Source organism: Odocoileus virginianus, chromosome 1 (assembly GCF_023699985.2).
Source record: "Odocoileus virginianus isolate 20LAN1187 ecotype Illinois chromosome 1, Ovbor_1.2, whole genome shotgun sequence".
Taxonomy (NCBI): domain Eukaryota; kingdom Metazoa; phylum Chordata; class Mammalia; order Artiodactyla; family Cervidae; genus Odocoileus; species Odocoileus virginianus.
The window spans coordinates 48,012,106-48,039,553 of NC_069674.1; the positions used below are offsets into that span (position 1 = coordinate 48,012,106).

General features: G+C 34.6%; 1 protein-coding gene across 2 annotated transcripts in view; it reads right to left on the reverse strand.

The window, feature by feature from the left end:
* The window catches only part of HIBADH (3-hydroxyisobutyrate dehydrogenase), a 111,061-nt gene that overhangs the window by 58,586 nt on the left and 25,027 nt on the right, over positions 1-27,448 (reverse strand). For both annotated transcript variants that reach the window (XM_020869765.2, XM_070467812.1), the window contains exons 3-4: positions 26,215-26,324; positions 23,060-23,181 (exon numbers count right to left, since the gene is read on the reverse strand). In XM_020869765.2, the coding sequence (XP_020725424.1) occupies positions 23,060-23,181; positions 26,215-26,324 (232 nt within the window). The remainder of the gene's footprint in view (positions 1-23,059; positions 23,182-26,214; positions 26,325-27,448) is intronic.

A 27,448-nucleotide genomic window follows, 5' to 3' on the forward strand; every position in this document is an offset into this window, starting at 1 on the left:
TACTTAATTAAATATTCTGGTGCTAGACTACAGTAAATTAGCATTTCCTTTGTATGCAAAACCATCTACAAAGCAAAAATACTGGTCTCCAAACATCTGAATAGTTTCTTCTTGATTCTTTCAGAAGTATAAGGCACAAATCAAAGGTTTCCTACAGAACCAAGTCAGCAAAAACTATAACAGACCTCTAGTTTGCAGATTTTAAAAGGAACATCTGCTATTACTTAACTACCACCCATCTGATCCCTTTAGAGCGTTACCTCTATCTACACCTCAGCTGCAGAGCATTCTCAAAGTATCTCTTAATTCCTTCATAGTCCCAGATAAGGATCTCACTTAATTCTGTAAACTAGCAACATCAATTTCTTCAAAGTCTGGGCATAATACTAGCACCTAGAATTAGAAAAGTACCTTCTTATCACATTTGGAAAACATACCAGCAACAGTTAAGTGAAATTATATTTCCAGCCTTTCACTAAGGCACTCTGCTAGTATCAGCACTTGAATAGCTCTCTCAAGCAACAGAGAAATGGTTAACAGGAGGAGAAAACAACTCAGGAAAAGTGCTAATACTGCAAGAGAACTGCCTTAGTTTTCCTTTTCGTAAGTGACTTAAATGATAACACTATCATATTTTGGTATCGAATGGTCTTATTTAAGGTTAATTTTTTTTAAAATAAGCTTTGCTTTCATCTTTTCTGAGTGGAAGCACTACACAAATTTGATTAACTGAGTACCATCAAAATTATCATTTAAGATTCTTCACAAGCCTCAAGTCTCTCCCTGAAAGTGTAAGTCTGGTGAGGACCTCAGCCCTCTCAGCTCGCTCAGATATCACTGAGCCACTGCGAGTTCTGAATGCCTCCAATGAATAACATAGGCACTTTCACTATTTAGTTTTACTATCTGCAAGCATTTATAGGTTACATAGTGTAAGGCAATTTCAAAGATAGTATTTTCTACAAAATATGTTACCTGCGTTCTTGAAACTCAGTCTAACAAGTTGTTAGACTAGATAATAAGACATTTTTTAAATGAAGTCATAAGCTTTTAAAAACAAAACTTTGTTTACTCCCCAGTCAACACAAATGCTTTTCTGAATGCAGTGATTCTGGAAGAAACTTCATGGTGAACATCTTGCCAATTTGGCCCATCTCATCTCCTGCCACTTTCCCCTGCATTTACAACCAGCAACACCAAAATTTAGAAATATCAAACTGCCACATTTCAGTAAAAACATTGTTATTAAGTTTCAGTGTCCTTGCACATGCTGTATTCCCTTTGCCTGTTCTCCCCCAGGCAGATTTTTGTTTATCTTTTAAAATGTAATTTAGACCTCCCCTATTCAAAAAAACCAACCACGAGATGCCCCCAAAAGGATCAATAACTCTATTTTGCATGTTTTGTATGTTACATTTGGTACAGTATGTTGTTTGTTGTTTTATGAATATACATCTGCCTCATTTATTACATTATACAGTCATCTCTTTTCCCGGCATCCAGCAGAAAACACAACACAGAGGAGGTGCTCAATAAAATTTGCTGGATAAAAAATGCTTAAGAATGGAGAGAAATCTGATGAAAAGAGACTGGATTTTCAGATCAGGAAACAAAAAGAGTTAAAGATGGAAAGAAATAGAAGACAAGGACAGAAACAATTAAAACCAACTCCTGGGACAAACATAATTTTTTTTTATTCAAAAGCTGCACCTCCACTTGACTTCCCTCAATCCTCTGAGTTATTCTTGGTGAATTTTATACACTGACTCCTTGTAATGCCTAAATATAAGCTACTTTTAGGAAAACAACCAAATAAACAATCAATTAGGTTGCCATTTTCTCTAACTCCACAGCCACAACTCTAGCTCAAAGTACCATCCCCCTGTGTCTGGCCTATTGCAATAGCCTCCCAATTAGTCTCCCAGTTTTGACCCTCACTCTGCCTCTAAAATATTAATATTTTCCACACTATAACTATGTGATCCTTTCGAAATCCCAATCATGCTGCCTCCCTGCTTAAAACTTTCAAAGGCTTTCCATTCTCCTTAGCATAGAGAATAAAATGAATAGCATCACTGAAAAGGTCTAGATTGTTAACCCCTGACCCCTCTCTTCAACACTGTCCAACATGGTGGTTCCCTGCAAATGTGCCCACCCTCAGCTTGGAATCTTCCTCCCGTGCCTAGTTACTTCATTCCCTTATCAAAGACCACAAATCAGAAGCTACTTCCTCCAGCAAGAAAATCTCCCTGTTTATGTATTTCCATAGCCCAGTGTATCTCCAATGTACCATACTACTAAGAATACTAAACCACTTTCTGTGATTAGATGACCAACATCTGTCTCTCTTCAACTAGATTACAAATTTCATGAGGGCAGGAACTGTCCTGGTTATGACTGCTCACTTCCCAGTGCCAAAGTTAAGTGTCTGACCCATACCAGAAATGTAATAAATATCTGTTGAGGGAATGAATAATGAAAACATACATTAAAATAAAAGTAATGGAATACTTTCCTAACAATTTTTTTTCAATCTCCCTCAAACCAAAAGCTACCACTCTATTTACCATCAAATGCAAAAAAGCCTTCTCATTAATGTCAGAGACATGACGAGGGTACTTGTTACCACACTTCTGCTATACAAAACTGTTCTGGAAGTATTAACCAGTGTCATTAGTTATGAAAGAAATAAAGAGAGCTGAAATTTGGAAAAGAAGCAAAATTATTATTTTACAACTGGAAAACCCAAAAGAACCAACTGAAAAACTATTTGATGAAACAGTAGAGAATTCAAAAGGGAGATGGAATTCAAATTAATATATAGAAATCAGTATTTGTCATATTAATTAACAAGTTAGAAATATACAAAAAGAAAGGGTTCCATATTTGCTGACAAAAATAACAAAGATAAAAAGACTTTGAAATAAATTGCACAAGAAATATTTGGTGTACAAAAAGAAAACTTTAAAATCCTAACAAGAGACATAAAAGAAGAAATCAATAATGTGTAAATCTTACTCTCCACGAGCTTTGTAACTATATCAATTTCTTTATAAATTCATCCATAAACTCACTGCAATCCCAATCAAAATAATAACAGAATGTTTTGCGAGGAACATGGTAAAATGCCACTCGTGTCTATATGAAACAATCAATAGGCAAAAGTAGTCTGGACAATTCTGAAAGGGAAAAAAAGACCAGTGAAAGACTAACCTCCTAGATAGAAAAATAAAGCAACAGAAAGTTAAATGTCCAACCCAGGAAAGACGCAACAATAAGGTATCAACAGAAGAGTGCACAGAGCTCAAGACAGAAAGATTATTTGAAATTAATGAGAAAAGATGGATTTTCATTACGTGAATTAACAACAACAACAAAAACTGTAATCTCCATCTCTACCCTCATTATCTCTCCCATAATTCTAAATCAATCAAAGATTTAAATTCTTTAAAAAGGAAATCAGAGAATAACTAAAAGAAAAATGTGTAATTGTTTTAAAATTTTTATAATCTTGGAGAGGAAAGGCCTTTTTAAAAAGGACATAGGGAATTTCCTGGCAGTCCAGGGGTTAGGACTCCACATTTTCCCTGCTAAGGGCCCGGGTTCAATCCCTGGTCAGGGAACTAAGAACCCACAAGGAGTGTGGCAAAGAAAAAAGAAAAAGAAATGGGCCATAAGACTCAGAAGCCACAGGTAAGATTGACAAAATCAATTACATATAAATTCAAAACTTCTGTATTTCAAAAAGTACTCTAAACAAAATGAATAAAGAAAGGACAAACTGGAAAAAGATATTTGCAAAATATGTATCTCCCTATGGGGTTCCTTGGTGACTCAACAGTAAAGAATTAGCCTGCCAATGCAGGAGACGTGGGTTCGATCCCTGGGTCAGGAAGATCCCTTGGAGAAGTAAATGGCAACCCACTCCAGTATTCTTGCCTGGGAAATCCCATGGTAGAACAGCCTGGTGGGCTATATAGTCCATGAGGTCACAAAAGAGTCGGACACAACTTAGTGACTAAAACAACAACATATCTCCCCACACATACTCACACTCATTAAAAATATAGCCTCTCTGAGAGTGTGTATATATGTGAGTGCTGTGTGTGTTTTCTCAATTATGTATTCCTAGACTTAGACTAGTATTTAAAACATGGTAGATGGTCAGTAGATATTTGCTGGATAAATGAATGAGCATTTGACATTCATACATATCAATTAGAAAAGATCAATGCCTAGCACAGTGTCCTGTACCCTCTAAGTACTCAACAGATAGCTGCTGAAGGAATGAATCCAATAAAAACATGCCTAAAGAACAGGAAGAAGCAATCACTGGATAAAAGAAAAACAAATAAAAGGTCAATGAACATTCCTAAAATGCTCAAACTCATAACTTAAAAAAAAATAAAAACCACAGTATGATATTTTAAACTATTAGATTAAAAAGGAAATGTAAAGACAGTGTTGGCAAGTGTGAGAATAAATACTTTCCTACATTGTTGGTGGAAGTACACCTTTGGTGAAAAGACTGGCAAGTGTCTACCAAAACTGAAAAGGACACACTCTTTGACCCAGCAATTCCATTTCTTAGAATTTCTCTGATAAATCTGCATATATGAAAAGACCTATGTTCAAGAATATTCAGAGTAACTTTTTCGTAATACAGAAATCTGTCCACATAATAGAATACTTTGTAGTAACTAAAGTGTAAAATAAATCTATTACATATTAAAAGATTAATTACATGAAACTTAAAAAATTGCAAAAAAATCCCATTTTGTTTTTTAACAAGTGTACATATGTATATACATGCAGTAAAATATTTTTTAAATATTAAGATGCAGTCTTCAATTATAATATACAGAAGTTTTAGGAAGAAACAGGAGTCATTTTGTTTTAAAAAACTGATGAAAAATAAGTAAAAAACAGAAACCAAGGCAGGAATAAAAACACACAGAGGAAGATTTTAAAGAGAGAGAAGTGATAAGAAAACTCATGTCTTTATGAGTCCATATTTATGACTCATATCCTTACTCCCAAAAAAGATTCGAGATAGTTGGTAAGATGACACAAACACATAGATCTTAAGCACTAAGAATAGGGAAAACAGGTCTCTCATGTTCACCACTGTTTTACCAGTGCTTAGCAGCAGACAGTAGGGACTAAATAAATATGTGTTAAGTTAAAGCTACAAATGAGAATGGAAACCATGTGGAAGAGCACGCTGGGGAAAATAATGATTACTACTGGGTACGTTAGCTCTGAGTCTCCTAGCAATCTCAGAAAAAGGAAAAATATGATGCTGTGAGTCAACAGTCTTCCGACAGGTATATCACGGTGGGAGGTCCCCTTTGCATCCTCTACTTCAGAAGCAGTAACCACAGATAAAGACTTGTGTGAACTCCAGATACCACTGAAACCACCCAGCATTCTGCTTCTTTCCCCCAACACCAGTAAAAAGAGGGGCTTAAGACTGTCGATACTCTTACTATTATGCGCTGCTATGCTATTCCTGACTACTGAAGCTATGAATACTTAAGAGGTAGAACATAAATGATAAAAGAGCTGGAAGAGGGAGTCTCGGATTAAAAACTACAATCTATGTTTAACTTTATCAATCTAAGGTAGTATTAATGCAAATAACTAAAATGTGAGGATAATAATAATTTGCAAATTGCCCCCACAGACTCAATAGAAGCTTCAACGTTACTCCCAGTTTTGATCACAGCCAATCTAGAGTGAGAATCATCTAAGAAAGAAATAAACTACCTTCACTTTTTTTTTTTGGCCCTGCTGCACTGCTTGAGGGATCTTAGTCCCCTGACCAGGGATATAACTCGGACCCTCAGCAGTGAAACTCTTCAAATGTCAGGTCATTTGGTTATAATCTCCTATGCGTTTTTAAAACAAGTTTATTTATAAGGAGGATTCAATCAATGAAAATTTATTTCAATTCAGCAGTGAGGTCCGGTAGCCAGTATCTTTCAACTCCAGTGTAGATATATTACAGATCAGATTTCCATAAAAGCTAGAACTACACAATTATCTAAAAACACTACTAGTTGTATTAATCAAAATTAAACACAAAAAAGTTGTGGCCGAAGAGGGAAATGCCTCTTAGAATATTAGAAACATGCACAAGGACATCTTTTTAACAATAAAACTAAGGCTAGCTATGCTATAAAAGACTTCAACACTATCTTGTGAATAATATTTTCTGTGAACACAAGAGAAAGGCACAACTGTTTTGCATTCATTCTTTTATAAAATAGGGACAATCCTTCATTATACAGCCACCTCTTCCTATAGGCTCTGAGAAGAAAGGTTTGACTATTTTTCCCACTTACTTTACTTCAGACAAAACCGACCATCATTTTTAGCTTCTATTCCTAAACCTTCTTTTTTAAGGGAGGGTGGAAAAGTCACAAGAATCAAAGAGAAGCACGCATTATTATTGTTGATCTGCTGACGGGCTTGGTGTTCAACAGTCTGAATACTCAGATTCCATTTTCTTCAGGAAACTGAAGCCAATAGTAATCTTTCCAGATCAAACTTCCACCAAGCAGTTTTAGTACAACATTTATCATACCTAGCAAAACCACTAGAGGACAACTCCATCTGCTACAACAAAACAGAGGAAGATAAAGGTCTGCAAACACTTAACAGCACTTTCCAAAAAAGGGGCCATAAACCTAACACCGCTGAAAGAGAAATGCAATCTGCGCTCTGCAGACCTAGACAGGAATTGCTTCAATACTATCTTTTTTCCCCTCTTCCTCGCCATAAAAACTACCCACCCCTAGTTGTGATGTACAGATCCACATCCCAAGGCTTTTAGGAGATTAGGAACCCACAAGGACCAACAAAGACAGGAAACAAGGACTTCTTTCCCACACAAGCTTTTCATTTCAGTAATTACGTACAAGGAACACTGGAAAGAAAAGCAATAACTATGCCCATTTAGGAGCATATCCAAGACAGAGTGGGTACAACGCAAACTGGACATACGTAACATAACCACCCCTGCCAAAGGTTAGGTGCAGAACACCTCAGGAGAATGAGATTGATCCCACCCATTTCAGCTCATTACTGAGAGGGAATCGTCAAGGAACCCTTCAGAACACAAACACCATATTCAAAGATCCGTGTTCAGACAGGCGTATATACACCACTAAGAGTCAAAGCTCTGGTCTGGGGTCCAAGGAAAAAGTTAATTAAATGCCTTCCTCAGGTTTAATTTAAAGCACAGTTAAAAGGAAGGAACTTTAAGAAATTTCAGCAGAAAACACAGGAAAAAGCCAGATGCAATCAGATAAATTTTTCATCCTAAACTTTTTGAATTCTTTACATTTATACTTTTTATTAGCTTTTAAATTATGATTAAAATTAAGGAGAAAGGATACAAATGTAAATAAAATTAAACAGCAATTATTGAAAAGATTTTTTTTCAAGGAAAGTTTTAAGTTGTTTTCTTTTTCAAAAAAGGTTTATATGGAAAAATTATAAACAGATGCTTGCTTCTTTGTGTACATTGTGGTTATCATCATATAAAAAACTCAAGAACATTTAAAGTTCAAGCATAAGTAAAAGGAAGGTATATCACCTTCATTTTTGTTGCCAATGGAAAAAAATTCAGAGCTTAATTTACTATAAGATGTGGAGCGCATAACAGAAAAATAACCTCTTACTTCTTAGATGTTAAAATTTTGCTTTGGTAGGATAAGGGAGAACTATCAGATAAAGATGCATATCCACACACATACACATCTATGAATCTCAAAGGAAAGTAAGCGGGAAATAGTAAATGGTTAGGTCGTGAAACCACAAACAGCTCATTTTCACAGTATCTTTTCCCAAAACTTGTTCCCCAGTTGTGACATTCATACCCACATGACACACAGGACAAATTAAAAGTCAACAGTTCCTTATTTTGGAATTTTATTTGAAGTTTATTCTGTTGCTCAACTGTACTGCAAATATACTTAATAAGGGGTGGACATCGAAATTACTATTTCAAAACTGTTATGCTCCTGTTGTTAACTTTATATCTACATATAATTGGTAAGATATACAAATGCCCTAGTTTTCTCACCGCAACAACAAAACAGAATAGGTATTGTTCTTTTAGGTTCTGTACAATTCTTTACCTCAATACTAGTTTTCCCACATCACCTCCCCTTTATGAAAACACTGTCCTATGTTCACATTAGCATACTTCCTGAAATAACAGCAGTTCATTTGTTTAAAGTCATAGCCTCCATCTTCAAAAAATATATCACCACTTGAAACTGATGCATAGATAAAGATCAAGAATTGCTCATTTTTTTTTTCATGAAGAATCTCAATATCATAGGCCACTTTGGTTAGAAAAGATAACATGATTGAAGTGGGCAAAGCTAATCTTGACCCTGCCATAATTGGATGAACCACTAAAGGTCCCTTCCAATACAACCCACAATAGGAAAAGAGAGCAAAACCACAGAAAAATAACATTTGACTTTCAGTTTTCATCGTTATTCAGTTGGACAATTTTCTGACCAGCAATAATAATTATTCACTTGGAATTTCACCCCAGTAAAGATCAGGGTCAAAATATCCTTAAGAAAAAATTTTTTCCAGAAAATCCTTGCCAGTATTCTCTACTCTGCCTTTTCTAGCCTTCATATTCATAGCAATCCATCTCGTAAGCATTTCTGGGGAGAACTGGATAATCCTTAGAATAAGAACAAACTGAAATGAAAGAAGCTTCATATATAACTTCCAAAATAACCTGGGAAGACCACAATACTCTTCTTCAGTGTTCTGAGCTGTTAGTAACAAGAATGCTGGTTTATTTTTTTCCCGTTGAACACACCAGGATAAGGGGAAGAAGGGCGTACTCATCATTCTTTTCAAACTGCTGCCAATCATGCCTGAAGCTAGATCTATGAGGATGAAACCAGACATATCACACTTGAAATTCTCACTCTTAGTATATGCAAAAAAAGAGATTAGGTGAGGTCCAGTTTGTATTCCAAATATATACTAGCATATCACATTTCAACACACTTGATCTTTACAAAATTCAAAGAAAAATTGGCAAAGTAAAATAAAATAAACATATTTTCCTATAGCTTTCGATGAAACCTATGTTATACTTAAGCTATGAGGAGTATGGGTGTGTTTGCGCATCTCTCATTTTTTTAACTAATATGAATTATGTTTAGAAAGTACCTTCAAAAATCAGAATAAAACTATTGAAAGACAGACACACTCACATACCACACACGACTCTTAAAGGCCTTCTGCAAAAGCTGTTGGGACAGATTTTTTTTTTAAATAATATGACTGAAGAACTGTGCATATTGAGAGGGTATAAAAATATAACAGGATAAAAACCATCAACTCCCAATACATTATAATTCTTTCAGTAAAACACATGATAGCTGTAATATGAAATTAGACTAAATACTGTAATTATTATTATGCAATAAACTTTGATACACTGTTAATCGCAAGGCTTAATGCTGAATATTATAAACATACTAAAAAAGGTATACATGCAGTTAAACATTATTTTTCTAAAGGCCAATTTTTGGTGATTAAAAAGTTGTAAAAGTACACTTAAATAAATAATTTATTTTTTAAAATAAAAATTTAAAACTCAAGTTAGAAGAGTAAACATATGTCAAATTGTTCTGTGTCCTCATACTTCAACCACATAGCTAAAAAGATACCCTCTGGCATCTTTTAATCTTCTTTCCAAGGAAGTTATTTTAGAGGGTTTAAAACTTCTGGCTTTCACTTCTGGTTCTGCATTTTCTTGTCCCTTTTATTCTTGTCATTGACTAGATTCAAGCATAGAAGACCAAAACCAAAACTGATTTAAATTATCGAAGTTTTGTAATAATTTCTTCTATATTGGGGTGACAGGGGGAAGGGGGGAAGTCACTGAATGGTGATATCAATGGAACGTGAAAAAGTATTTCACTGATTTTTTTTAATTAAAAAAAAAAAAAAGCCTTTTTGTTATTCTAGCAACCAAAGAAATTCCAACTTTGAAAGTACTACTCCTTTCATAAAACCCTCTACCTAAAATGTCTTCTTGCTATATCAGGCTAATTCTTATAATAATTCCAGGTTGTCATATCACACCTTCCAAAATGAGCCTCAACTTTCACACCAAAAAAAAAAAAAGAGGACAGCCTGCATTTCACGAAGTTGCTATAAGGATTAAATGATTTAAAATACACAAAACACCTAGCATGATAGCCAGACACACCAAAGGTACTTAAAAAATATTAGCTGCCTTCTAAAAGTTTCTGTATTATGAATTTTAAGGAGGTTAAATATATTTTGAATCTACTTATTGATAATGCTATGTGCTTTCCACTTCATTACGCTTCACTCCATTAAAATTGTCAGATTTTTCCTAAGAAAGAGGGGGAAGGGAGGCAGCAGACAAAACTGAAACAGAAAAACAACATAGATGGTATCGCCGTTTCATTTTCTTAAGTATTTTTTAAAACAAACTTGACTTTTTATCACTCTTATCTGTTTTCCAAGAAAGTTTTTCTTCATCTTTTTGTATAAGAAATCAAGTCTAAGCCGACACTCTATCCCAAAAGTACACCTAAAAGTGAGCATGATGTATCTTGGTTGCTAAATATTTTACAGTTTAAGGGCCTCATGCAATCTCTAAAAAAAAAAAAGACTGAAGCATCCGGACAACGAAGCATTCTCTCACAGTTATGAACTATTTCACACCACTTGAAGGTTTCCCCTGATTAATTTATATGCCAACATACTTTCTCCTTCTTTACTCTCAACCCCGTTGTTTTCTAAGCCACAGAATCCACTGATGACTGAACTCTTTGCATTCCATTTCACTTCTCAACACCCCCTCTCTACTCCAACACCCACCCACCCCCAAGGAGATGCCAGCATTGTTTGTGTGGAGTTGGAAACAATACACTTCCACTGCTGGTTAATTTACATCAGATTCGGCCAGGCCTGGGGAGCAGTGTGCGGTCTTTCCCCCCTTTTTCCTGTTTTCCCCCTCCCTTTTAAAAAAATTTAAATTACTCTTTTTAATTTAAAAACTTCCGGATGTTTTATTACCTTGGCAGCTTTACTTTTTCTCTGGAAAGACTAAAAAGGTAAGCTTAAACAGTTTTTGTCAGGTTAATGTCTAGTCTTTTTTTTACACGCATACATGACAACCAGAATCCACAGTGTTAAAACTGCAATGATAATGTTGCTTTTTACTACACTAACTCCTTTTTGGCAGAATTTCACTGGTTTTTGTAGCATAAATATACAAAAAACAAAAACCATTACATAACAGTGAAACTGGCTGTTCTCTAAACCTATTTGTCAGCAGCTACATGTGCTCCTGAGGATATGATGCAAGGATTTGATGCTTGCTTTCGCTATTTTCATTCTTTATTTTAGAAAACCATACAATATTATACATGTAAATACAGTAAATCATTATTTCCTTGACCCATATTTATAGAAAAGCAAAAATTCTTTAATTTTCAAAATCTAATATTATAAATACTATGAAGTCTAAAAGTCAGTTTTCCTTTGAAAACCCACATTAACTGTCTGCTCGTCAGCAAAGTTACAGTTAAAATTTTTTTTTTCAGATATCTGAAAAAAATTAAGTATGCTAAACTCTTTAATAAAATTTATAATTAAAGCTATCTCAGAGATTGAAATCCTCAGTTTCCAACCAAGAAAATTTCACAGAATTAAATATTTTATCTAAAATCAAACAAGTTAAACATGTTCCATCAATACAATTTAAAAATAAGATATGCACACTCCCCAACACATGCAAATGATACAAATAATTAGGAATCACATTTCATTCATTTAAATTTTAAAACACTTCCATTTATGAGACTCCAAAAGTATGAGTACACGGTTTTAACTTTAATGTCTACTTTCTACACTACTTTTTCTTCTCTTCTCATCCTAGCTCCCTCTAGACCCCCAACATATACATAAAATAGATCATTTAAACCAGTGGTATTTGAGAACATCGCCCCTCCTCCTCCAGTTAGACAGTCTTGCCTTTTATATCTATGTGGAGGTTCCCATGGCAACACTCACTTACACCAATACTATTTCCAACTGAAATGAAAGAAGCCAAACTCTTAATGTTTCATTACTAAATTACACACACCCTAAGAGTAAGGATTTTTCTCTATCATTTTTTAAGGAAAAAGTAGATTTCTAGAATTTCCACAAAATAAGTCATTTAATATTTTAGAAATAAAAAAAGTCATTGTAGGCAATTATATATGCATATTATTACAGGAGATTTGCATGTGCTTATTCTTATTACATAAGACTGATATACTGAGCCAGGAGGCTGACTCAATTATAATTATAAATAGTATAATTTTTACTAATCCAGCCTACTGTATCAAATTCTTCTCCCTGCCCCCCCCTTAATGTTGGCTACATAGCTCACAAAAACCCTGGTGAGAAATTCTAACAAAAAAAAACAAGAAGCAATTCATGGACAGCAGGAGGCAATTCCAGAACACAGGCACAATCTATAAAGAAAAACCACTATAGCTTTTTGATGTTAAATAAGTAGAAGTATCAGAATACAACAAAGCCAAGAAGCAAACTGTTGTATCAAGTTTAAAAGTAAAATATTCAGTGTTAAGTGTCATGCACACCTTTCGTCAAGTTTCAAATACGAAATTTTCCTAATTTTTAAAACAAAGTTTTCTTGGTAATACTGAAGGTTTGTATTTAGTTTTAGTACAACACACATTACAATCAAGTTATTCAAAATATAGGGAAGGAGAGGGTTGTGTTGTGTGTCTGTGTGTATATATAAAAGCAGGAACACCAAAGTGGGAGGTCAAACACTTAATTTGAAAACATACACATTTCTTAATCAGGCTGTACACATTAAGAAGCCTCAGAGGAAGAGGTGAGAATATAAACTGAGTAACATTTCATAAAGCATTTTAATAAATAATCAAAGCTAAGCATTAAACATAGCTCTGTACAGTGAACACATTTTCTAAAAGGATAAAAATCAATAGAATATACACTGAATCTTATTTATTCTGACAAAATACTGTGGCACCTGAATACTTGTATCATACAATTTTTTCTGAAGAGTTTATTAACTTATATATGGGTTCATAAAAATAGAACATTAATATATTTTAATGAAAGAATCTTTATTAAAATTTATAATGAGTCTTTTTTTTCCTGCTTTTACATTATCACTTTCTTAAAATGGGCTGACTCAAAAGACTATAAAGACTCCCTCAAAACCAGTACAGGAAACTGCAAGAATTTACTTTCCCAAAAACAGCTTTTAAGACATGAACGTGAACTGCCTAATGAATCTCATAGTTAGGTTTGTGAACAGGACCAACTTGCACATTTCAGAGGTCCTTCCTTCTTTTTAAAAATTCCCATACAGTGAAACCTGCTGACACCGCTTTTATAAGGCCTGGGGTGGGTGTTGAGCGGAGGAGGGCACTGATTTGCCACATTGGGGCAGGGGGCGGGTAGATTTTTGCAACATTTGTGAGGGTTTTATAGGCAGGATCCCCTCTCCAGGGTTTAGACAAGTAAAACAAAACCAAAAAAATATCCAACTGTTAAATGTTCATTTTATTAAAAAAAAAAAAAAAAAAAAAGGTAATCCTCTGCAAATGTCTCAACGTTTTAATTTACTTTCATTTCAGTATTAACCACCTAAATGCAAATACTTGCAGTTCGGAAATCTTTCCAGTTCTTTGGAGAGTGACATTTAATCAACCTTGATATTAGATGTATTTTTAAGCTAACTTCAAAAGCAAAATCTAGAAAAAGTATTATGACCTCTCATGAACAAAAAAGAATATTTTAAAATCCTCCCTTTATCACAAGCAGGTTTGGATGCAATGCCACCTGGTGGCACAGAAAAAAAATTTTTTTAACGAAGCTTAGATTTTTAGAAACTGAGCTATTCTATGAAAACACCAGCCCACCCCTTCAGGCTACTCTGCCTTCCTCCTAAACAAGTTATTCATCCTGCCGTTTAATAATAATGACTAATTTTTATTTTAAAACTTTAAAAATTTTAAGCAATTAACTGCATGTGACAATATCCTTAGTGTTTAAATATCATAAAGGAAGCCAAACATTTTTTCTTTTTTCAAAAACCTAAAACTACCAAAGCTCTAATTTTTAAAAGATGAAATACTTACGAATTGGGGGCGTAGGGATGGAGTAACCGAACGGCTTTGTAAAATTACACTGTATAATTAATTCCATGGTAAGAATGTTTTTATGGTGTGTTTTGGTGACCTTTTATTACCATCAAGTTCACAATGCTGGTGGGCTGCCTTTTAATCCCTCCGCAGACAAAGGCCCTAAATAAACACAGATCCCTTCCTGGGAAAAAGTCCACTCTGGTTAAATGGTAAGGAAATGAGTAAATCATTAGTAATCTTTAAAGCCAAAGCTATAAACTCAAGTTACCTTAAGTTGAAATGAAAGTGTCCTGCAAGAGTTTCAAAGTTCTGTCACAGATAGAAATCTCCAGCTCTTGACTCCAGACTAGGCGCCAGCTGATAAACAAACAATTTAAGTCAAGAGCTGGAGAATTCCCAGCTTTTTCATTTAATGGCTTTGGCCCAGAGTATTTATTGCCTCCAGTTTTATTCTCACTTAGCTCTAAGAGGAAATTTAAACTCATCATTATCTTAAAGCCCCATATGGGTAGCAGTCAGCTCACCTGATAGAGCTCCTCCTTCTCGGTACCAGTTCGAGTCTCTACTAGAAGTGATGTAATAATGTAAACTAATTAACTAGTGTTCGGTTGACTTCTTAACAGGCTACATAAATTGTGTTCAATATAGTTTACATTCCCACTTGGGGTAGTAACGATTCCAAAAAATTTAATTCTGCAGTTTTATTCCAAACTACCAGCTAAAATGGATAAGGACAATGTCAGCTTTCTCAGTCCCTGACATGCACCCACCCAGCCTCCCTTTACCCTCACTCTCACCCTTGTCCACCAGCCCTTGAATATTACATAAAGCAACTTTTCTGTATAAAAGTAGGCTATTTCTATTAACTTCAAGATACTCAGTGTTGCCAGATCTATTTCTCAACAGAGCAGGGTGTAAGATTTAAGATGTAAATGCCCGATCATGAAAAGTTGTTGATTTTATACGAGTACTAGTAAGAATATAAAAGTACAGCCCAATTAAAGCCCATAAGATACATCAAAAATTTCTAAATGCTGTTTTTAAATGTTTGCTACTAAAGATTACAGATCTCAAAGCCAGAACTACACTGTTGCTTCTATTTCATTCTCAAAATTATCATTTACTTTTAAAGAAAAATCTCATCTCTACTCAGGATTTTATGTCAAAATAATTCAACTATCTGAGTCTTTGCAGATATTTCACAGTTACAATAAATCAACTATCCTTCTTCCTCTAGCTGCTTATCTAATGAAACAAACGCTGCAAGAAAATTTTTATAGCCTAAGGTAAAGGGTTAATGTAGCATTAATGCAAAGAAAAATTCTCTCATTTCTTAATTTTCAGAAAGTTTTATAAACCTATCTTGGCTAGAAAAGCAAATTAACTATTTCAGTTGTCTGCCAAGATTATTTTTCTAGTTTTACTATATGTACATAGTACATTAAAATGTTGGCCACTTGAGAACAAGTATTACCCTCACACATAAGAATTAGTGGAAAAGAAACATAATTAATAATAAAACCACTTGTATGCCTGGCCTCATATTGTGTTTCACAACTCCATAAGAACAATGCTGTCTTAGAGACTGCAATGGATAAACATTCTGAAGACCACAACTAATAGTCAACAATTTAATTTATAAAAAAGACATCAAGTGCAAATCTTAAAAATTCTTAATACTCTTTTAGAAAAGACTCCATACCTCTCCCTTGCTGGATTTAACCTTAGCTAAACACAAAATAACAACAAAAACTCTCTACCTTCAGGTCGATTTAAATTACTTAATGCAGCAGAGAGATAGTGAGTTGGCTATCAAACCTTCATTGGCCATGTTGGGAGGATGGCTACCAAGAAATATGCATGTAAATTTAAATTTTTCACAATTAAAATATCCCAAATAATGTAAGATAAAATAGAATTGTATGACAAATATATACAGAGAAGGTATTAAATTCAATGTAATATACTTTTCATCAGCTGATATTATCAAACTTGAAGAAAATCAGACAACTATAAAACTGCAAATAAATCTGGTAACAGTTTGTGACGACAAAGCCCTTGTCAAATTCTTAATTCCATTGCCTCCTCTCATTTCCCCCCAATAGCTATCCCGGGATCACAAGCAAAACAAAATAAAGACATATAATACATCAGGGATATTGGAATTAATTTCATGCTGCTAAGGAATCAATAGATGTTAATGAAAAATAAATTATATACGATTAATAGACTAAGATTTATTTACCAAATCTATTTCACCTTTATATAAACACCGCTAGGCAGTTCTAAACTATGTGACCAGACCCAATTGTGTCTGGTCTGACTTACATCCTGAATGGCAATTAAAGGACATTAAAAATACCCCAGGATTACTTGAGGCAGGACCCCTGCCTTATCCATGTGCTTTCCAACAGAACCATGTGAAGAGAACACAGTGTCCCTCTACCACAGGATAGAGCCTAGCAAGAGCAACTCTGGTAATAGTTACTTGACTGGAAATTGAGATGCAGTTAAAATCTGGCCTGCAGATTTGGAGATGAGGGAATGGCAAACTGCAAGAGAGTAAATTCTTAGAAATAAGCTAAGTTGCTGTTAGCAATAATAATAATTACCAAGAGTAACTGATAGTAATAATACAAACACTGAATGAAGTGATCACCCTGCATCCTCTACCCCACTCCTCCACTATTTACTTAGGAGACAAATTATTAACACTGCCTCAACCATGTTATCTTGGGCAGTGAGTCAGCTGTCTTCTCTAAACATGTTAAGAACTCATTAACACCTTGTATAGGGACTCTCGTCCACAACAACTGTTGTAAGGGAGTTTCAGACATGCCAAAGAATGTAAAAAGACGCTTTTATGGGCACCTCTTCTTTGGGACTAATTTCAAAGAAATCCTTGGAATTTATTTACCAAACATCTCTGAACCACTTTGTGCAAACTGGAGAAAATCCCAGGCAAAATGTACTCTCCAGAGACAGAAGGGATACTTAATGGATACAGGGTGATAAGTAAAATTATGGGTAAAGGTAAATGGATAACATAATTAACTCATTTCTGGGTATACTGGTACTGATGAATCTTATGTCATTTCTAAAGAAATAGATTTGTCCATTAAATCAAGTTAAAGAAAAATTTAATTATTTGAGTTTCTACTAAAGTTTTAAATACCACTGAATCAGACCAAGGAGAGGCTTACTTTAGCATTTTAAGATAGAATAATCCAAGTCTCTGATACAGAAGTCAATGCCACAAAGTACTTCTAAGTTTTATAACAAAAAATAGAAACTGATCATTTTAAAAGAACTAAAAATCATCACAATAATACAATTCTTTAAAGGAAAGAACCCATAAAATGAATTATCTGAATCATGTTAAACCAACTTATTTCAAAACATTAAAAACAGTATTACTGAGGTAAGACTAAAATTCAACAACGAATACTGTACAAAATACCACTGTATAATCAAACAGCTTATGAGCACCAAAGACCTCCTATGATAGCTCTTCCCCCACACACACACATTACAAACCATGGTAAATTAAGTTATATGAAATTTGGTAAAAGAATTTGCTTTTGGACAGAAATAGCAATGTTTCAGCCCAAAGCAAAGTAAAATTGCCAAGCTATAAACCTAAGAAAATGTTTTAATGGAAATGCCAAGAGACCCTTAACCATAACGGTGTTAGGTGCCAAAATGTAAATAAATTTTGTTTTTGTGCTCCCTTTACCATAAATTAGATACAGGTCGAGTGGAAAAACAGTAGGTATCCAATTCAGTGAGCAGTAAAGGCCAAGACTTGCACATTTGATTTTAAAAACAATAATGGAGTCTATGTGAGACTTTCATTGAAGAATTAAGCAAGCAAGTCTAGCACTCTAAGAGAAACTCCTTAATAGGTCTTATGCTTACTATTCCATATTCTAAGAATACCTCCAACAAATTACTAAAATTTAACCCAGCCAAGTAAAGTATAAAATCTGGTTTCCTCATCAGGAACTGTTATACAAACACATACACACAAGTTCAATTATTTAATTTTGACATTAATCCTAACCAGGTCAATACAGTTTAGCAAATCAATGAGGCTGGCCAGCACAGAAAGACTTGGGCTATCTACAATAGCCACTTCAGAGTCACTTCAACTCAAGGTTTCTGTGCAGACCTACAGACATACTATGCAATCAATGATCTGATTCTTCCATTATTCAAGCACAGTTAAATGCTATAATTATGCCCTTGGCACAGAAAGAACAGTATTTAGATATCGATTACAAACAATAGTTTTTAATTTGCTTTATATTTAGCATTCATTATTCAAGAGAGCTGATCAAACTGGAACTAACTCTGTGGTAGCAGACCACACCCCCCGCAAAAAAAACGCATGTGTCCAAAACAGTGTCACTAAACAACATTTCACATTAAAGGATTATAACTTTCATAAAGATATGATTTACACAAAACAGATAAATAGATTAGGGCATCATACTTATGAGGCCAGTGTCATGGCTAACAGAGATCCTGGTTAGCTTTACTGTGATGAACAAACTGTTAAACAAAGGCATGGCATTAGACATATAGGGACTCAATATACAGGTGATCCAGTTTAACTAATTTCAAGTGAAACTAACTGCTAAGTCCTAGCAATACAAAGACAGATGTTCCACAAGCATACCAAGCTTGTTCATGGCTCAGAACCCTTACAGGGTACCACTCTCCACTGAGAACACTCTACTCCTGGACCTATGCGTTCAGATCTCTGCTTAAATGTCACTTCCCCAGAGAAGGTTCCCTGTCCACTCGATGTAAAAGGGCCCTCCCCTTGGTCTGTCTCCTTAACTGCTTACTCTGTGTTTTTTCCTTCATAGTACTTACTATCGAAATTATTCTTATTTGTTTATCCTCTCTATTCTGATCAAGTCGTAAGCTCCATAAGACAAAAGATGTTGAGGATCTTTAAAGCTCTATCTCTAGTACCTAGAACATACCTAGTACATAACAAGTACTCAATAAATATTTATTGCACGAAAGGAAGAATGAAGCATGTCCCCTGCAATCAAGGTCCCGTCAGCATAAAAGAGAATATTAGAATACATGATCAGAAAACAGTATATAACACTCTAAGAATTATATAAATACAATAATTTAAGTATAAGACATTCCACTGAAGAAAAAAATGAAGACTTTCACTTTTATTTTTAAGTTCCAGGCTCCCTGGAACTTAAAAGTGAAGGTCTTTCAATTTATCAACAGAAGTACAACAGAAAATGAAACCAAAGGTGGTAGAATTATATGAACTAACCAATTTCCTTTCTTCCTTGCTTAAAGAGTATTTACTACAGAATAGTCAAATCTAACTCCAAATTCCAATGGTTCTCCCTGGATCTGTGAATCATCTACAAGGTTTCCAGCTGATCTTTAACATAAATGTTCCACTTCTAGAACTTAAAATCCTTCACTAGCCTAGAATCAGGTGTATGAATCAGATCTGGCGTTACCCTCTCTTTAAATATCCAGAAAGGTCAAATTAAGTATTAATAGCCACCCCAGATAAGACAAAGAGTAGAACCACGTAAGAACTTCAAAGGTAATAATAAGGCTTTATTTCTTAAACTGGGAGGGGGGAACACATGGGCCTGATGTGTACTTATAGTTTGTACCTTTATAATTTTATAAATATTTTATATATATATTCATATTTAATAAAAATTCGGGGAAAAAACTTACTCCCTGCACTCAAAAACATTAAGCTTTACAGGAAGAAGAGAATCAACATCTATAAATATAATGTAATATGGGCTTTGATAAAGGCATGTACAGTTTCACAGCTTCAAAAGGAAGCACCAGGATTTCCCTGGTGGTCCAGTGGTTAAAGACTCCGTGCTTTCACTGCAGAGACAAAGGGTTTGATCCCTGGCTGGGGAAGTTAAAAAAGGAAGCACCAAAATTGGTTGAGGTATGTCAAAATATTTTATAAAGTAGTATCTATGGTACAAAGTGACAACTGCACAAGCATGTAACAGTTATTTGCATTGGTTTCAGGATGATAATTACAACAGTTTAAGCATCATTTGCTTTGATTTTTTTTTTAAAAAATCATATGAAACAAATAAAAATGAATAAAAGCTAGCAGAAGGCAGAAGAAGGGGCTGGACTGAAAAAATCACTGTCTTAAAAATCTGTAAAACTTCAAATTCTTCATCTGGATTTTAAAAAAGGTTCTCTTTAAAATGCTAACCACAGCATAAGGAGTATAATGTGTTCCCATTTTAATATTCAGAATACTACTGTATTTGTAGGTAACACCTCTATATAATTACACAACAATGCATTTTTTAAGCCTAAGATAAGAAACAAATGAAGAGTGGGGGGAGGAGGATAAAAATGGGGGAAATTTTTTTAAGATTTTATGAAAATTACATCAAATAAAATGTTTTAAGATTGACAAACATAGAACCTCTGTAAAACTTATGTAAGCCCATTTGGGTGTCTAACCAGGCTTTTCCCAGGTCACTTTTCCTAAATTTTATTTAGTTAAAATACAATGATTTTAAAACCTGCTAACTCTAACTTACAGAAAGTTTCCTCTATTTTAACTGAGAAAGTGCAGACAATTTTAACCCATATAAAAAATATAAAAATACTAACTATGAGAAGACAAACATAAGTTTCTATAATATGCTGGCCAATCTCATAATGATAATGTGTCAAGCAACAAATAATCACAAACCGTCTCTACACAAAGTTTTCAATCTGTAATACAGATCAGACTGAAGTGAATTCACTTTTACAAATAAGCATTTTTATACTCTAAAACCACAAAACTGTGATAAAAATAACTTGATAATGACGAGGAGTAATCTCAAAGTTTTATCACAAAGAAGACTGTATTTTAAAGGTTAAAATAACATTTAAAAATCAAGTTGGAAAAAAAAAATCAAGTTGGTATTTTTCATTATCAAATGATAATTTCAGGCTATACTCTTGAAGCAAAAGATCAATAAGATCAATTGATATGTTCCATATCAATTGTCAAATTAAATTACAGAACCATTCAAAGAACAAAGAATTGTTCATTTACTGAATCTATTCTTTTTTTGTTTGTTTTTAAAACTGAATCTATTCTATAAATAAATTCCAATACCAAGCTTAAAGTTGATTATTAGTATTTTGTAATCAAAGATCCATACCACATTATAAATCTTTACACCTAAAATCCTACTTAAATGATTCAATATAACAATTATAGGGGCTAAAAATTATTTATACCTCCACCTATACTCAAAGGGCTTCCCTGAGAGCTCACTGGTAAAGAATCTGCCTGTAATGCAGGAGACCCCAGTTGGATTCCTGGGATGGGAAGATCCACTAGAGAAGGGACAAGTTACCCACTGCAGTATTCTTGGGCTTCCCTTGTAGCTCAGCTGGTAAAGAACCCGCCTGCAATGCAGGAGACCTGGGTTTGATCCCTGGGTTGGAAAGATCCCCTGGAAAAGGGAAAGGCTACCCACTCCATATTCTGGCCTAGAGAATTCCATGGACTGTATAGACCATGGGGTCGCAAAGAGTCGGACATGACTGAATGACTTTCACTTTCTATAATCAAAAGGGTTTGGGATATAAGATTCCTTTACAAGCCCACTAGGTTCTTTATGAAAAAGAAACTGATTTAAATTATTATATATAGACCATGGGGTCGCAAAGAGTCGGACATGACTGAACGACTTTCACTTTCTATAATCAAAAGGGTTTGGGATATAAGATTCCTTTACAAGCCCACTAGGTTCTTTATGAAAAAGAAACTGATTTAAATTATTATATTTCATTATTTTTTAATACCAAAGCCAACAATCAAATTTAATAGGAATAAAATTGTTATTCCCTTGTCTACTGCTATAATTACATATGTATGTGTATATATGTATGCACATATGTATGTGTATGTGGATATATATTTGATTACACAGTAACTCTGGAAAATTTTTAAATTATAGGAAATCATAATCCTGCCATTCCAAAATACCCAGATATCCATATTAGTATTTTATATAATATTAAGCTTTTAGAATTTTATTAGCTCCCTGTCCTCTGATTGAGATGCTGTTGATTTTGAAATTTATTTATAGATTTTCTAATATTAAGCTATCCATACATACATGAGATAAACTGAACCTGGTTGCAGTGCCTGATCTCGTTCATACAGTTGTATTTCATTTGTTAATGTACTTTATAAAGTTTTTACTTCTATATTCATGACTGATATAGACCTATAGTTTTTCTCTCTCATAATGTTTCTAACTGGTTTAATTATCAGAGTTATACACATCTTATAGAATGATTTGGGAAGCATTTCCTCGTTTCTATTGTCTGGGAAAGTTCATATAAAGTTGAGATGGTATGCTCCTTGAAATTTTGGTAACATTTGGTAAAATCACTTGGGCCTAGCATTTTCCTCATGAAATCATCTTCTCTTTTTTGCTACTTCTTCAGTTTCTTTAGTAGTTACAAGATTATTCAGGCTAATTATTTCTTGAATCTGTTCTGAAAAGTTCAAATCTTCTAGCAATTGATCTAGCCCTACACACAGCAATCTAGATAAAAAATTCACAGCTCTTCAAAGCTGTAACATCCTTTTATCTGAGTTTAGAACAAGCATTGTATTTGGAGAGGGCTAAACAACATAAGTCAGTTTTGCTTTGTTTTTATTTGTAACAAGGAAACTGAGAATCTTCAATAACTCTAAAAATAATTGGATTATCTTGGGTACCACAAAATTGTAATTGTTACTTCTGACAAAACAGAATAGGTGTGCATCTATTTTAGCGACCACTTACCACCAGAAACAGGGGCATCCATGAAAACTGCTCCCATTTTTTCAACTTCTTTGGCCAGTTCTTTTGAAACCATAGGATCAATAGTACTGGAATCTATTAACAGTGAGCCTTTCTTCACTTTTCTAAGTAAACAAACAGAAATATAGTTTTTTTAAAAGTACAGTTTTAGAGTTTTAAAAATATAGTTTACAACGCTGAATAAGTATTTCATGCAACTACTTATAGAATCAGAATCTGCTAAAAGCTGCCAGATATCAAGGAAGTCTCTGGTGTAAATATTAGAAACATTATTAGGGACTTCGCTGGTGGCTCAGTGGTAAAGCATCCACCTGCCAATGCAGGAGATATGGTTTTGATCCCTGATCAGGGAGGATCCCATATGCCGCAGAGCAACTAAGCCTGTGTGCCACAACTACTGAGTCTGCGCTCTGCAACAAGAGAAGCCATCGCAATGAGAAGCCTGCACACCGCAACTAGAGCGTAGCCTCGGCTTGCTGCAGCTAGAGAAAAGCCTACACAGTTACAAAGACCCAGAGCAGCCAAAAATAAATTATGTTTTTAAAAAGCTCATTATTAGAACTGGTTCAAAATCTCAAATTCATTTTCAGATCAATTACAGTTCAAAGTAAACTCAAACTATTTCAAATAAACCAAAGTAACCTAATAAACTACATGGTATAAATTCTGGTTTCACGTGAAATACACATTAACCGTAATAATGTAGGTTAGCTAAGATGTAAGCAATTTTAAACACCTATTAACTTTAAAGGGGCTATTTGTTAAGATTTAAATTTTTGTTTGTAAAATAGCTGGGTCTCTTTAAAAAGTAATTTACTTGTTTTTAACAAGCCATATTGCAAATTTCACATATCCATTTTATTTCCACTAGGTAGAAAAAATATAAGCAATTAAAATTTAGCCATTTGCCTTAAAATGGCATATTCTTTAATAATTGTAACTTTGGAAAGACAAAATAAAATATCAAACAGATACTAAAGAAAATATAGGAATGGACCTAGAAATCTCAAAGAGTCTTCTTGTTCTTTATGGTAAATTTATATATATACACTGATAAAAGGGGGAAGCAGTCTTTTCATATATCATATTTTACATCAATATTTAAATGGCATTCTTAAAGTAAAGGGCTTCCCTTGTAGCTCTGCTGGTAAAGAATCCGCCTGCAATGCAGGAGAGCTGGGTTGGATAGATCCCCTGGAGAAGGGAAAGGCTACCCACTCCAGTTTCTGGCCTGGAGAATTCTATGTATATATAGTCCATGGGGTCGCAAAGAGTTGGACATGACTGAGTGACCTTCACTTTCACTTTAAAGTAAAAGTTTTGTTTGCATTCTAAATACAGACTATATACCTGTCGAGTTCCCTTACAGTTTATAATCTATGCTATTGTCACTGGCTTGTAAACTAATTTATAATTAGTTAATTATAATTAACTAAATTATAATTTTGTAATTATAATTTAATTATAGACCTAAATTATAATTTTTTTAAAGGACTATGGCTAACCTTCCCAAAGTTTTTACTACAGATAAACTAACCCACAAGACATTTAATCATAACTATGATTCAAAAATTAAAACTGAATAAATATAAATATTAAAGGGGAAACAGAAAATCACTGCTAAAACCATTAAAAAATTTTCTCCTGCAGAAAAAAAATAGCACATAAAATGCTTTAAGCAACAATTTTTGACATACGAATTGATCTGGTCTAAGTGCAGTAACTGAGTATATTCCATAAAAAGGAAACAGCATACTCTATTATAGATACACTCCAGGATGTATATACCCTAAAATATGAGAATTAAGTTTACCAATCTTCTGTGATGTTAGTATTTTGTGTGTGTGTGTGTGTGTGTGTGTGTGTGTGTGATGTTAGTATTTTTAAGATCTTAAATCTTTAATCAAATGGGAAATCATCTCAAAAACTACACATGCAACTGGGTGTGGGGAAGTGATCCTGACCCAGAAGAAAATAAAGAACCACCCATGAGAAGCAAATTACAGTTCAATGTAAAGACAAACTCCTTCAAAGCACTCCCTAGACAAAACCACCCTGGTTGGTGGCCACCATATTCCTAATAAAGGATATTAATAAACATAGGATTTTGTCTACACCAGGTTTTTCGCAACTCTTCCCTGAGAGGTAAAGCAGGGCCGTATTGGAACAGACCCGGGAATGACACAGCTAGGGCACGCAGGACCACACACACTGAGGGCCTGAGGGCTTCACCCAAAATGAGTGTCTTTCAACCTTCTCTGCAATCTAAACATTTATCTTATCGGTTTTCTGCCTAATATTCAAGTGTCTTTTGCTTCTGAGTTTGCTAGTTTTCCAAGGCAATTCCATTTCCCAAAAGCTCACATTCCATGTATTACAGCTTCATGAAATCAAAACCCTTTCTTTCAGCCCTTCACGTGTCTACTGAGCCTACCAGTTTGTTCTAGCTCTCTGCTAAAATTCAACAACAAAACAAGTTAGGTACAGGAATCAATAAGACCAGAAACCTAAACTGGGAATTCAACCACTGCCATCCTAATATAACCACAAGGGTCTGGCAGCAGGCACCAGTAACCAAAAGGTTCTTGAAGCGAGGCACTGGGTAGGAAATGCTGGCCTAAATTATATATTATTCAGGGAGCTCCTGCTAATCTTTCATTCCAGCTTCTCAAAGTTCTTACTACAGATGTGCTAACCCAGAGGACATACAGTAACTTAATTTCATAATAAATTTTAAATAATAGTGTTCTTTCCAATGCTTGGTTTTATTTTTCATGGAAATCTTTTCCTGAATTTCTATAAACCATAAGAAAAGTATGCTTGTAACATCTGTGTACAGTTTAAAGTCAAGCTTTAAAAACTCTCTTAAAACAGCTTACCAGTGAAAGTGTAAGTTTAACGCAAGAGTTAAAGGAAGAGAAACAAAAAAAATTCATTCCCAAAAGTCACATACTTGACTTCAGTGAAAAAATAAACCCTTTACAATGAGAGAGAAACCACACCATTCACTTTTCAGACATAAGAAAACAGTACAAGAAGACTTTACAAACATAACTGTAATTTCACAACTGTTCTAACAAATGTGAAATTCATAAACTATCATAGAAAGAATATATCTATAGTTGAGAAATACATACTTTAGAATTCCATTTGCTCCAGAATAAGCTTCTATCGCATTGATGCTGGTGGGCAACATGGTAATAATTCTGTCAGCTTTTTCAGCTACATCTGCTGGGGAAGACACTACCTTTAAAAAAAAATTGCAAAGGCACATTATTTAAATCAAATGCTTCTAGAGCACAAGTAGGACCCACTTTTTATGCATGCCTATAATAGTAACAGTGAACAAAAACCAATGTTTTCAAATGACAAAAAAAAAAAAAACCTTACTGCCTAAAATAGAGAGTCAACTCCTTACACACATACAGATGCAGTTTCTATGGAATCACATCCACTGTTTACTTTTAAAAGTGTGAAGTGAGTTGAGGGGGAAAAGGGCAAAACCCAACAGTCCTGGGAACAGACGCACTTCTCATGGATTCCTCCAAGTTGGACTCTTAAAACAGCATACTTCTTGGTAGATGCTCTAAGAAAAACATTCTAGTATAAGAGAGCTGGTAGCTGAACTACAGGATTCACCAGTTATTTCATGAGCAGCAAAATCCCCAAGAAAATTCTCAAGCCCCCATTACCACTAACTTCCAGCCTCTCTTTTCAAGAGAATAAAAATAATAATAATAAGCCTTTTCATTAAAGTCAGAACAAGGACAAGCATGCCCTGCACTGACTCAGACCACCATGAAAGTCTGAGACGTGAGCTGCCAGGACTCCTGTGGAAACCACATATACAAGGAAGACAGGCCAACAGGCCTCAGGCACGCCCTCTCTGCAGCCCTGACTTCTGCTTTAACGACGACCATGAACAACCACACAGGAAAGCTGCTCTGTCCATCCTCTGAACGCAGGTGCACACGAGCGTGGATGTATCTGCCCTCGCTCACACCCCCCCATCCTCTGCTCTCCTGCATACATACACCATGATACACCTGACTAGCTGGTCAGCCACCACAGAGGCCAAGAGACCAGGAAATCACTTCACTAAAACTCCCCTTTAACAGAAAGAATCCATCACCCTGTCAGAAGAGTTCCTGTCCAAAGCTCTTTCTCTCTTTAAAAAAAGACAAATGATTATCAAGAGGATAATCAAAGATTTCTCCATAGGATGATTTACTTATGCATTAGAAGCAAACATATTTTCTACAAGGAAATGTGAACTGACACACAAGTATCTTGGGACTGGGAATGCCTCTGTTTTTCATGCAGTGGAAGTATACAAAACGTTTTCTTTTTGTCTTTGATGTTCAGCTGATG